Below are 13,803 nucleotides of genomic sequence, written 5' to 3'. Positions count from 1 at the left end.
TTTGGTGTAAAATTCCTCAGGAGGACTTCTAAAAACGGGAGGACATGTAACAAGTTTTCAAATCAGTGCCAAGCCAAAGAACTTCTTACATAATGGCCGGAGGTGGACCAACGCGTTATTGACTTGCTCAAATTGTGAACCTCTTTCTCTTGAATAAATCATACATCTTTTCTGAAATAGTTCCATTTATCTGTCTGTACATGAACATCACAGCTACTGACCTGCCTCCCATTCGGATAATTCTTTCCTGGTGCGTCGTTTTCTGGTCTTAAAGTGTATAACATTTACAATGGGTCATGTATGAAAAATATTTATCCACCTTAAAAACTAACATAAAATCGATATAATTTCAATATTGTTGTTGTGACTTCTGAAATTTTCCCGGCGTATTTCTTCTTCTAATAATTTCCGGGTATGCAGCCGGATCCCACCTGATGATGGCCGGACGTCTCTGGGCCGAAATATCGTGGCAGAATGGCGACGGGATCCGGCTGCATACCCGGAAATTATTAGAAGAATATTGTTGTTGTTGTTGTTGTTGTGTTCTTCAGTCCTGAGACTGGTTTGATGCAGCTGTCCATGCTACTCTATCCTGTGCAAGCTTCTTCATCTCCCAGTACCAATTTCAATATAGGATGATGTATCACGAGGATGGCATGAGCAGTTGTGGATGGATCCGCTGAGTTGTACCGATTAGTACCTACATAGAATTGCTGACTAGTTAGCAAAGTTTAGGCACTATAAAAGGGAAGCTCCACCCTCTGTTCCTCATGTAGCCCCTAATAAAAACTATTAAAATCCACAAATTGCTTGTGTATAAACAGAAAATCCTCATATTGTGCATGAAAACATGGCACAATATAGAATGTAAACGATATTATATTATGTATTCATGTACATTACTAGTTTTTTTCGTTTTTATAATGGATCACTTGATGAACAGTGGGTGAAAGAAACGTCCCGTTTATAACGCCTTATCGTTGCTAAGCTAGTCAGCAGTTAGTGACAGCGGCTCCGTTCACAGACTCGTCACGTCACCTGAGTAACACGTTATGTTGCTTTAATGGTAGCTTTTGAGGTGGATAAGTGTGTCATACATGAGCTACTATAAACGTTATGTATTTCAGAATCTAGGATGGCCTTCTAGGCCGAAACCAGTAATCACCATTAAAAATGAAATTTTATTGCAGTCTGGACTGCTTTTTATTGGTTCAAATGTTTCAAATGGCTCTGAGCACTATGGACTTAACTTCTGAGGTCATAAGTCCCCTAGAACTCAGAACTACTTAAACCTAACTAACCTAAGGACATCACACACATCCATGCCCGAGGCAGGATTCGAACCTGCCACCGTAACGGTCGCGCGGTTCCAGACTGTAGCGCCTAGAACAACTAGGCCACTCCGGCTGGATGCTTTTTATTAAAATATTTAATATGATCATTATGTTCTATAATGATGACAAAGTTTATTAAAATCATTTAATGGACTCGCCATAGCCTCTAAGAATTTTTTTTGTATGGATGAACTTTATTGCATCACGTATTACATCGAGCAGTTTCAGCTTGTGGCCATTTTCAATTGCAGCTGCAACGCTGGAATGTATGTCGTATTTACGAATACGATACTGGTTTCAGCGATACAACTGCATTTTAAATGGGCACAGACTGAAACTGGCCAGTAATGTAAAGTTTGTTTGTATAAAAAGTTTCTGGCAGCCTACAGTGACCTATTCAAGACACTGTATGAATCATAATATTTTCTTAGATAAACTGACGTTTTATGGATTTGATAGTATAGACAACCATTGGATAATGTCATAACTAACCAAAATAAAAGCACAACATTGTACTTAATAATTCAACCAATGAAAGCAGGGGAAATCCTTCTGACTGAAGAGAAATCACGTGAGGGATTCTAACGGGCTCAAACCTTGGTCCACTATTGTGACTCACATATGTAATTCATTTTTCGGATGTCACAAGTACTGTAATAATAGAAAAGTACGTATAGCAACAGAACAAATTATAAATAATGTTCTTAAAGTGATTTTCTGCGAATGGCCTCACTCTCAGTTAATAAAGACACAGTTTGGTTCTGCATATTCGGTTCTACACCACTGAAAAGCGTAACACATTGTGACTAAATAATAATAACCATGGTGGAAATTAAGAAATTGTTATGTGCCCATTTTGATGATAATTTAAACTGAAAAAATATGTTTTGGAACTTCTAAAACAAATTAGTTCAGCCACATTTGCACTTCGAATAACTGAAAATCTTTGGGAGATACAAAAAAGTAAGTTGACGTAATCCGCTCATTTTCATTCAATAATGTCGTATGGAGTAACTCATCTCTATGGAACCTTGCTCAAAAACGTACTGTAAGAATAATGTGTGCCTGTTTATATTGTAGGCATCTGTTTAAGGAGCATGTTTATTCCTTCATGAAGTTTGTTGTAAATAATCCACTGCATTTCGAAAGGAAAACAATATGAACAATGTCAATTACAGAAGAAAAAATAGTATTTAATAGTATTCCACCGTGAGATTGTCTTTAGTGCAAAATGAGGTGCACAATACTGCCACAAAAATGTTTGATCACTTTCCCAGTGATAAAATATCTGAGAGTCAGCGAAGTTAAATTTGAAAATAAATTAAAAATTTCCTCCTTTACAAATCCTTCTCTTCAAAAGTATTTCTAATTTCGCTGTGTGTAAAAATGGTTGGTAGGAACTACTAACTCACATCTACATTTAAAAAAAGACACTTGTAAATGGTCAGCATGTACCAGTATTTACAAAAATGGCTCTGATCACTATGGGACTTAACATCTCTGGTCATCAGTCCCCTAGAACTTAGAACTACTTAAACCTAACTAACCTAAGGACATCACACACATCCATGCCCGAGGCAGGATTCGAACCTGCGACCGTAGCAGTCGCGCGGTTCCGGACTGCGCGCCTAGAACCGCTAGACCACCGCGGCCGGCCCAGTATTTACATACGGTCATTTAATGTGAAAATAATATCACTCCTTCTACATCATTAATTGTACAAATGATCCATGGATCATGAAAGTAACATATAAAATGGTTTTAGCATTCATACATTACGTAGAGGCTGTGGGTCCACACGTGAAGGAGGCTGTGGTCCCACACGTGAAGAAATTAATGCAAATGAAAGTTTTTGTATTGCCACATCACTTATTAACCATTATTGAAGGGTAGAAAAAGCTAGGATTTACAGTTTTATCAACATTTGCAAAAAAAAAACTACTTCTGGGTAATATAAAACATGCAACAGACTCTTGATGAGCATTTTCAAAGAATGATCGGATACAGGTCAGCCGCGAACTATACTCCAAACCACCGTTTGTCCCAGCCTAGTCTTTGAAGAGATGGAGAAGAAGAAGAAAAGCAGCGGTGCTACAAGACACTGCGGAGAAGTTTGAAATTTAACACAAGAAACTGCCGCATTGTCTTCTGATCAAGGGCTAAAGTTTCTCAAACCTTTGGCTGTGAAATCTCAGTGATGAAAATTATCTACATCTGATATCCGAGAGAGGAGGACGGACTATTTTAACTGGTGACGACAAGAAGAGAAAGTACTGAGCAGAACGGAAACGACTCACGAGAATTGTACGAAAGCAGGTTTGTCATTAAATGAGTGGGGTGTGCGGATGTTGCTGGAGCGATGGGATAAGACAGTGAGAGTAAAGCTGTGGTTGAGAAGACTGTTGTTTACAACTAGTGGTCGTACTGTTGGTGGCATGTTCCTGCCTTCCTAAAATTTTGTGATCTGACTCACAAGTTCAGTTACAGCTGCTTCTGCAGTTTATTAGTGACTCTGAACGACGCTTCAACTTGACGTATTTAACATACAAGTAACATTGCCAGACGGGGAAGTAAATTAAGGACGAAAGTAACTTCCGCATGATGCGTCACCGCCAAGTAACATAGCTCGATGAAAGTTGAACTACACATAGAAAAAACTGTTACAGAATAGTGCAGAAGGTGACTGAAAGAAATATGCAGACGAACAGAAATGCACTTTCATTCAAAGACAAAAATTACACTGAAATCATCGAGGCTCATGATGGTCCCCCGGATATTACAGAAGGCAAGATGATGATGAGTCCCATATTTCTTTACAGAGCGTAGGGGAGCGACGCGGGAGACCAGCGCCGCCTTACTAGGCAAGGTCCTAGTGGAGGTGGTTTGCCATGGACAAAAGGCAAGACATGGTTCTTAATAGGTTATGTTATCACCTGAGCCGACACTGCATGCTCTAAAATGTGCACCCATGCTGGCAGCAAGGTTGGCAAGGAATGCTAATGATAGGGCGTTCCATTCCTTTAGCAGCGCGTCGGTGCTTATGGACGTGTTGCTATACGTCTCCCCAATGCACCCTACAAGTGGTCGATGGGACTTAAGTCGGGGAAACGGGCAGGCAAGTCTAAGCGCTGAATATCCTCTCGTTCCAAGAGCCCCTCTTTCTGCTCTGTTCGATGCGGTCGCATACTGTCATCTATAAAAATGAAGTCAGGGCTTAATACACCCTCGAAAAGACGCACGCGGTGAAGGAGCACAGTGTCATAATGACGTTTCCTTTGAGTGTACTGTGTTCAAAGGTTTAGAGGTCAGTGCGCCTGGGCAATATTGGTTCAAATGGCTCTGAGCACTATGGGACTTAACATCTTAGGTCAGCAGTCCCGTAGAACTTAGAACTACTTAAACCTAACTAACCTAAGGACATCACACACGTCCATGTCCGAGGTAGGATTCGAACCTGCAACCATAGCGGTCGCACGGTTCCAGGGTGGAGCGCCTAGAAGCGCTCGGCCACAGCGGCCGGCTATGTAACATTGCTTAAATAAATTAAAATGTGATTAAAACTATGAATTCTTCAGTTTTTTTCGGAATACTTTAAATGTAATTGCCTGTACTGAGATTTGAATGCAGACCCTCCCAATTTATATGCCTCGTAACGATAGGAGACAAACTTATCCTCATGAATTTTGTAAATGTTATAATGTAGTCTCTATCAGGAATCTAACGTAAAGACTGTAGATTTGCTATTTCTCCTTAGTCTATGCAGATACTCTTGTCGACTCCGCCGATCATCGATTTATGTGCGTATCTCCACCGTAGCCTTCATAGAACTTTACGCGTAGCCATGTGTGTTTTAGGAAGTTCATACAAAACCATAGTTTTATTGGTCGAAGTCACTTCTAAATATTTTTCATACTGGCTGTTGTGGATAACTACTGAGTGTTACAGGAGAACCCTCTGGGCGTTCTCTAGAATCGTGTATTTTTTAAAAAAAAGTGCTGTTTTTAGTCGCTTATCCGAAGCATTTTCTCGCGCAAATGTTCAAAGGCAATCACTGACTCTCTAGGTTATTTAAGAACTATCCCACGTGATCATCTCATTTGAGATTGGTACCTCCCATTGTATGTAGTTTCGCAGGATACATTAGAGTGGGCGACGAAGTAACATTTCACTATCGTCTCTGACCGAAAAATCTAGCCATCGAATTCGGTATCAACAGCGCGCTTTTCACTGTCGTACAGGAGGTAGCCAGTGAAATATTTGAATGGTACAAGTAGGAATAAACAGAAATAAAGAAAAAGTAGTATGGTAACGTTGTGAACTTAGAATAAGATTCGGTGTAGAAAAAGAAGCATACTTAAGTGATAGACATAATGAATTACGTAAATGCAAATTTGATCGTAAATGGTCCGATGTTCCCGAGATGAATGACTGAACGAATAAATAAATAAAAATAAAATGTCAGACATGAGTGAGAAAGCTGCACTCAGTTCCCAGTAGTAGGACCACATCTTGCATTCTAACAGTGCCAAAAAGTGCCAAAATCTTCTTCTGAATCTCTACAAAACTTTTCTTCTAGCGAGAGACCAGATAACACAATTGCACCACTCTAAGTCTGGCTTCTATAGGGTGTTTCAGAACGACGTTCTAAAAATTGGGGACAGGTTCCTTACACCAAAACACAAAAATATCAGTAAACATGGTCTCTAAAACTCACACCTTAAGAGCTATGAGCCCTCATTCATCTTCGCTACTTGTTGTTGTTTGGTCTTCAATCCTGAGACTGGTTTGATGCAGCTCTCCATGCTACTCTATCCTGTGCAAGCTTCTTCATCTCCCAATACCTAACGCAACCTGCATCCTTCTGAATCTGCTTAGTGTCTTCATCTCTTGGTCTCCCCCTACGATTTTTACCCTCCACGCTGCCCTCCATTACTAAATTGGTGATCCCTTCATGCCTCAGAACATGTCTTATCAACCGATCCCTTCTTCTAGCCAAGTTGTGCCACAGACTTCTCTTCTCCCCTATCCTATTCAATACCTGCTCATTAGTCATGTGATCTCTACCCATCTAATCTTCAGCATTCTTCTGTAGCACCACATTTCAAAAGCTTCTATTCTATTCTTGTCCAAACTATTTATCGTCCACATTTCACTTCCATACATGGCAACACTCCATACAAATACTTTCAGAAACGACATCCTGACACTTAAATCTATACTCGATGTTAACAAATTTCTCTTCTTCAGAAACGCTTTCCTTGCCATTGCCAGTCTACATTTTATATCCTCTCTACTTCGACCATCATCAGTTATTTTGCTCCCCAAATAGCAAAAGTCCTTTACTACTTTAAGTGTCTCATTTCCTAATCTAATTCCCTCAGCATCACCCGACTTAAATCAACTACATTCCATTATCCTCGTTTTGCTTTTGTTGATGTTCATCTTATATCCTCCTTTCAAGACGCTATCCATTCCGTTCAACTGCTCTTCCAAGTCCTTTGCTGTCTCTGACAGAATTACAATGTCATTGGCGAACCTCAAAGTTTTTATTTCTTCTCCATGGATTTTAATACCTACTCCGAATTTTTCTTTTGTTTCCTTTACTGCTTGCTCAATATACAGATTGAACAACATGGGGGAGAGGCTACAACCCTGTCTCACTCCCTTCCAAACCACTGCTTCCCTTTCATGTCCCTCGACTCTTATAACTGCCATCTGGTTTCTGTACAAATTGTAAATAGCCTTTCGCTCCCTGTATTTTACCCCTGTCACCTTCAGAATTTGAAAGAGAATATTCCAGTCAACATTGTCAGAAGCTTTCTCTAAGTCTACAAATGCTAGAACTAATGTTTATTGGATATATGTTTCTAGTTTTGGCGTAAGAAACCTGTCACCAAATTCTTAAAACTTCATTCTGAAACACCCTGTATATGATTTGTTGCAGTCGGCAGGAGGGGCTCGAAATACAATGTATTGATATACGAAAAGACAGAAATATCTGTAGGCTATTGAAACAAGGATAACTCAGCAGAAGGACCCCCGTTAGGGAAACTCAAAAAGTAAAAGTCAGTGAAGGATTTGTAGGAGATGCTGAAGACGGGAAAAATGTGTCGCCTGTAGTGAGGGAGTAGGTATTGCAAATATATATTTCGTGGAGTAAAAGAGTTAGATAATAAAATAGAAGTACAGGCGTCAACAGCCAGTTTTCTGTGAGTGTAAGTAATCAAAAGTACGTGGAGAGTAAGACTTTAAGATAGTAAGTAGGTCCAAATCGTTGGAATAGTGATGCAGACATGAAGAGAGGTCCACAGAACAGACTAGCGTGAAGAGCAACATCAAAACAGTCTTCGGATACACAACTACAACAGCAAATAATAATAAATTGACAGGTTTGAAGTCATTGACGACAATTCTGCCTGGCTATTAAGAAAAAAAAAAGAAAGGAGAGCAGTAACACATACGAAATCAAAAATGGTAATTACTAAGAAAACAAAGAAGAGTGAAATGAATATAAGAGAAACTACAGGATTATTAAAAAGAATAACAAAAATGGAAGTAGTGCCGGTCTGAAATAAGCGCCCTTTCAGATGACCAGCAGTATCACATTTTGCTTTTCAAATGACGACATATTGAAAGGCGTGTACGGTGTAGTGAACGAAAGAATTAGCTTACAGCTTGACGTAAATACATTCATTTATGTTACAAACAACCGGCATAGGGAAAGTTATGTAGGAGAAACGCAGTACTCACAATTCTGCCAAGGGCGTACAGACACAGCGTCACCTGAGGAATGTTGCGCCTCTCAAACAGATCAGCTGTCTGGAAGATCTCCTCGTCGGGCACACCATACTTGCGGATAGCGTCTTGGAACCTGGAAGACAGAGCACATATGGCTTCAATTGAATGTTAGGAGCATGAAATTGGAGTGGGTGACACAGCTCTTGTAAAAACTAGCTACAATGTTTTCAGCGTAAATGTCCATTATCAATATGTTTATTCTCAGTAGCGAATAGCTCAAGAGGAGGCAACATCAACAGTAAGATACTTCCTGTGTCTCTAGCAAACATCGCTGTAGGTCTCTGATCAAATATTTCACCAGTACAGACATGCTGTCAAATCTGACGTATAACCTACCAAAAGGTGACAAAGATTATGATATTAAAGTGAGTGATATTTAACTATCCAGCTTCCTTATACCTAATGGGAGTCCATCTGAAAATGATGACACAGGTTAGAAGATTGGTGTACTGCAGAGACTACACTTTCTCATCCTTTAACCTCGTAGAAATAATAATTCAATCTGAGAGCAATGCCCCTGGCAGGGGAAAGAATTGTTCATAGTAAGCAAGTCTCAGTTCAGTGTTCACTAACGTACGTAATATCGTACTAGTATCTTACTTTCTGCAGATTATTTACTCCCCTTTAAATTTTAAATGCAGTATTTTTGGGAGACGATTACTTTAAGAGAAAGCAAAGCAATTTATTTTAACCTGCGTTATCGTAGAATGAAGGCGAAAATATTTGAGACAGTGATGAAGGTCTATTCCTACACCCCCGTAATTTTAAGCTTACGGACAAGATATACTATTCGTTTTTATTATACATCTTTCTTCGTATCCATCCCTCTCTGAAGCATCAGCGTAGACTCAGGAGCAATATCTCAAAAATGGTTCTGAGCACTATGCGACTTAACTTCTGAGGTCATCAGTCGCTAGAACTTAGAACTACTTAAACCTAACTAACCTAAGGACATCACACACATCCTTGCCGGAGGCAGCATTCGAACCTGCGACCGTAGTGGTGGCTCGGCTCCAGACTGTAGCGCCTAGAACCGCGCCGCCACTCCGGCCGGCGAGCAATATCTCAGATTTTTCTTGTAATTTTAAAACTCATAGCGACGAAGGAACGAGGAATGAGCATAATTCTAAATTTTCAAAGTAATGGACAAACATGAGCTCCCTACAATATGCACACCAGTTTTCCAGAAAAAAGGCAGTCAGTACTTTTTATGAACTTTCAAATGCAGTACAAACAAAGAAATTCTCCTCATTCTACAGAAAAATCAGTTAAAAAGCTTCGCTTAAACGTGACAGAAGAGGTGGCAGTCAATTTCTGAAGAAAGGATGACTCCTAAATATTATACTGGTAAGAGCTGATTTAAACTATTAATGACAAGTGTTAAGCCTAGTTTATGCACAGCGCCTTTGTTTGGTGGAGGAGACTCAGACAGCGAGGTCATTGGTCTCATCGGATTAGGGAAGGACGGGGAAGGCAGTCGGCCGTGCGCTTTCAAAGGAAACCTAAATCAGGATGGCCAGACGCGGGATTGAACCGTCGTCCTCCCGAATGCGAGTCCAGTGTGCTAGAGACTGCGGCACCTCGCTCGGTGAACATGTAGAACGGCTCCTGTGTTCTGCTTGTCTAACAAATTAGAAACTTATGGCGGACTGGTTTTAGAATAGAGATGTCCTGCGCATACGCTGTTTAGCTTCAGAAACAGGCCACATGAACACACTTTAGCCGTAACATGCCATCTTTTATTAGTACATTTTGAATAGTTGCGTAATATTAATGAATATCAGCACCAGTTACTATTTTTTCTTTATTTTGGTCCACGTCCTGTTTCAGCTTTTATTTTTAAGCCATTTGCAAGTGGATCTGAAAACTAAAGCTGTGATAAAGCGACGTCAAAAGCATCACCGCAGCATAATTTTCAGGTCCATTCGATAATGGCTAAAATATAAAAGCCGGAATCGGTCGTGGGCCAAAGTGAGAACACATTAGCAACTAGAGCAGCTGTTCATTGATTCAGTAAACAGTTGCAGACCAGTGGCTCTCTCTAAACATGGAGACACTAACAGTTGTGCAATAAATGTTTCTTTGATTGTACAAGTTTTGGTAACTAGGTCATCCGCAACTGAAAGGGATGAGAGTTAATTTAGAGAGATCCTCTTCGGTTGTACTAATTATTTATTTAAAGTACGACCGCTTTCGGGATTTTAAAATTCCATCTTCAGATGTGTAAAATTATTGTATTTGGTGACATATAAAATGCGATCGGGCCCGTCAGTGCAAAAGCTCCTATCACTGCATATTGGCGGAAATTGTCCGCCGCCGGGCAGCCACAAGATAGGAACGTCAACCACGTTCTGTCCACCAACATGCAGTGACTGCAGCGCTTGCATTGACTGGCCCGACCGCATTTTATATGCTACCAAACTGAATAATTTCACACACCTGAAGATGGGTTTTTAACATCCCGAAACCGGTCGTGATTTGAATAAATAATTAGCGCAACTGAAGCGGATCTCTCTAAATTAATTATTCTTTAATTGTTGAAACACATGTTTGTATTGAGGGTGAAAGGTCGTTTTATTTGCTTTACGATCTTAACTAACATTTCAACATAACGGAAACTGACATAAAGCGGTTTTTACCGGTTTTCCTACCTTCAGGCACCACTGACTTCTGTCTTTGTTTTGCGTTGAACGCACACCTCCAACTCCGACGGCTCCGATATATATTTTAGTTCCTTCATCATAACAAAGTAGCGACGTGTGCGTGTGTGCGTGTGTGTGTGTGTGTGTGTGTGTGTGTGTGTGTGTGTGTGTGTTGAAATGTTCAAATGTGTGTGAAATATTATGGGACTTAACTGCTAAGGCCATCAGTCCCTAAGCTCACACACTACTTAACCTATATTATCCTAAGGACAAACACACACACCCATGCCCGAGGGAGGACTCGAACCTTCGCCGGGACCAGCCCCACAGTGCATGACTGCAGCGCCAAGACCGCTCGGCTAATACCGCGCGGCTGTGTGTGAGTGTGGTGTGCAAACGTATAAACCGGTTAGGACGTAGTAGATGAGACAGTAAATGTTGCTGTTTAAAAAATAGTATTCCCATATATCCAGACTTCGATAAATCTCGTATTCCAGCCAGCTACCCACCTTTAATTTTTTTTAACTTTCTGCAGTACAATGTTTTCCTATACGTAGCAGATCTCATTACATCCACAAAAGTATCCAATCGTGTTTAACCGGTTACCGGTCATGAAATATTACTTCCTCTGATTCTTCATCGGCTTAAATTTTATGACGTCTGTGCGATTTCCATTAATGATTCAACCGTACGATATTAGAGAAACGTGGTTTTTGTCTACTTTGTAATGCCTACACGTACGAAGGAACACTGCATCTTACTTCTTAATAATACAGACTCTGCTATATCGTATTTATTCACCAATACCACTCCCTCGACTCTCAATAAATATGTCCTTCCTGGACGGGAATATACGTAATATACGGGTGCAGTTTGTGACTCAAGGTCGAGGGAATATGGAAGTTTGGGTCTGGTCGTGATTCGTGCACGGATGGCCAATGCGGTTAAGGTAAAGCGGGAAGTCCGGGTTCGAGTCCTGGTCCGGGACAAATTTTCACTGTCGTCATTCTAATCTACAGCAGAAGATAGTTCAACTGCAACTGCGAATACGTTTGCTGTATATTTCGTAATGGTCTGAATCAGTGGGTGCTCGGAGACTACGATATTTCATTTTTGATTACGAAATGGTCCGTCACCTCTGAACATTCTCCATGAGCTGGAAGTTGGTCCCCTTAGGCTGTATCTTCTTGACGGAGTTGGGCGCGATCTTGTTGATGAGCTTGCAGAGGACGACTCCGTCTCGCAGCACGTCCTCGTAGGGCTGCGAGGGCAGCTTCTCACCCAGGACGTCTTCTATCCACTGCAGGACCTCTGCTTCCTGTTCCTTGTTTCGTGCCTGCAAGGAAACGAATTAAACTGTATGAGAAACACGTTCAGCGTTACGAAGCAAATTGTTAGTCCTAATTTGCAGGACAGAGTGCTATTTCCCTCGAAATTATTACAAACTTTTTGTCCGCTGTCAGTCGGCAGACTTTCGTGACCGCTATCATTAACGGTGAAATCGTCTACGACCGAATTTCGAGCCGTCTGCTGGTATTTTCTTCGAGACCTTAACCATGAACGGCAGAAGATGCTGAAGAAGACCCCCAGCAGAGGACTCGAAACGTCGATAGTCTGGAAGAAGTTAAGCGTGAGCGGTCTAATATCCTAGAAGATTTTACTTGCAATTTCTCTGGTGATTTTTTCAGTGTTTCTTGTTACCCTGTTGAGCTTTTCCGACAGTGACACAGTACTCCCATCACTGTTCGCCAAACATTTACACATAATATCGCCAGGGAGAACCAGTGATGGGATTTTGGTAGTAGTGCCTTGCCCTTTATTGCCCTGTAGATAAGATCAACCCTTATTTTTTTCTTTAAAAAAATTAAGCAAACAATACTGAATCTATGAAATTTTACTAAAACCGTTATCGGTACTGAAGAAGAATGCAGGAGATCGTAACACAAAAATTTGTTTTTGTATAGGTTCGGTCTTGAGCAAACAATTTTTACTTCTTATTAGCCAGATATGTTTCGTTGAAGCAACAGTATCATCAGTCGTTTTTTTTTTATTTTCTTGCTATTAAATAACAGGAAAATTGCTCTTTATTATCTCCACATGTAGAAATTTCAGTTTTTAAGAAAGCATTCACAAATTTGAAAACAGGCACATTTTATTATATATACGTTGGTACCATATGCTGTGGCTTTGTGGTTTTCTGTGTTTTGCGTTATAGCTGTTTTTCTTTCATGGTTTGTTATGTGAAAGAAAAACCGCTATTCAGGCAAATTACAGGAAACCGCAGCAAGTGGTAGCAAGGTATATAAAAAAATCTGTCTGTTTTCAGATCTGTGAATACTTTTTAAAAATTGAAATTTCTGTATGTATAAAAAGTGAACAAAAATTTTACTGCTGTTTAATAGAATGAAAGTAAAAAAATTCACCGATGATGGTGTAACTTCAGGGAAACATGTATGTACGAAAAAGAAGTAAAAATTGTGCTTGCTCAAGGCGAAATTTGTCCAAAAACAAATTTATTTGTAAGCAAACACGGGCACAAGAGAGAGCTTCAATCTCAAGATATAAATAACATGATAATCTTTTACTGTAAGTCAAACTTCATTATTTCTTCCAAATATTCAGTCATGTTAAGATAAGCGCTTGGTGCAGCCGAAAGCAAAATATGTGTTAAGCGTCAGAATAGAAATATTATGATGTTTTAACTGGTTTCAATACTCAGTTTGTATAGTATGCCCTCAGGCATGTCAGAAAAAATTTGTTTGTATTAATGTGCAACTTTAGTAGAAAAAGTTTCTTTGTTTGTTACAATGGCCATTTTTTTCTGTCCGTGTTTGACTTTCCGTAAAATAGGAGCATAACCGTGTTCTGTTGGACTTTGGGGGTTGCTGAAGAATAGAGTGGACCCGTAGCGTGCATTCACAAACTACTTCGAATTTCGTGAAATCTCCTTGTACTGAAATTGCATTGGTGCTGGATATCTGTGCCGGAAAAGACGAACCAGCTCTACATTTTTGTTTGACAAACTGTCT

At 40.1% G+C, this 13,803-nt stretch overlaps 2 protein-coding genes across 2 annotated transcripts in view; one reads left to right on the top strand and one right to left on the bottom strand.

Moving 5' to 3' along the window:
• LOC126415829 (muscle-specific protein 20-like) overlaps positions 1–13,803 on the top strand; it is a 170,103-nt gene that overhangs the window by 57,429 nt on the left and 98,871 nt on the right. The gene's annotated exons all lie outside the window — the stretch shown is intronic.
• The window catches only part of LOC126415845 (muscle-specific protein 20), a 37,631-nt gene that overhangs the window by 2,607 nt on the left and 21,221 nt on the right, over positions 1–13,803 (bottom strand). Inside the window, exons 2-3 of the mRNA XM_050083461.1 lie at positions 11,911–12,110; positions 8,085–8,205 (exon numbers count right to left, since the gene is read on the bottom strand). Coding sequence (XP_049939418.1) covers positions 8,085–8,205; positions 11,911–12,110 — 321 coding nt within the window. The remainder of the gene's footprint in view (positions 1–8,084; positions 8,206–11,910; positions 12,111–13,803) is intronic.

Source organism: Schistocerca serialis, chromosome 1 (genome assembly GCF_023864345.2).
Source record: "Schistocerca serialis cubense isolate TAMUIC-IGC-003099 chromosome 1, iqSchSeri2.2, whole genome shotgun sequence".
NCBI lineage: Eukaryota > Metazoa > Arthropoda > Insecta > Orthoptera > Acrididae > Schistocerca > Schistocerca serialis.
Note: the sequence above shows the minus strand (reverse complement) of the source record. Positions and strands in the feature narration are given on the sequence as shown.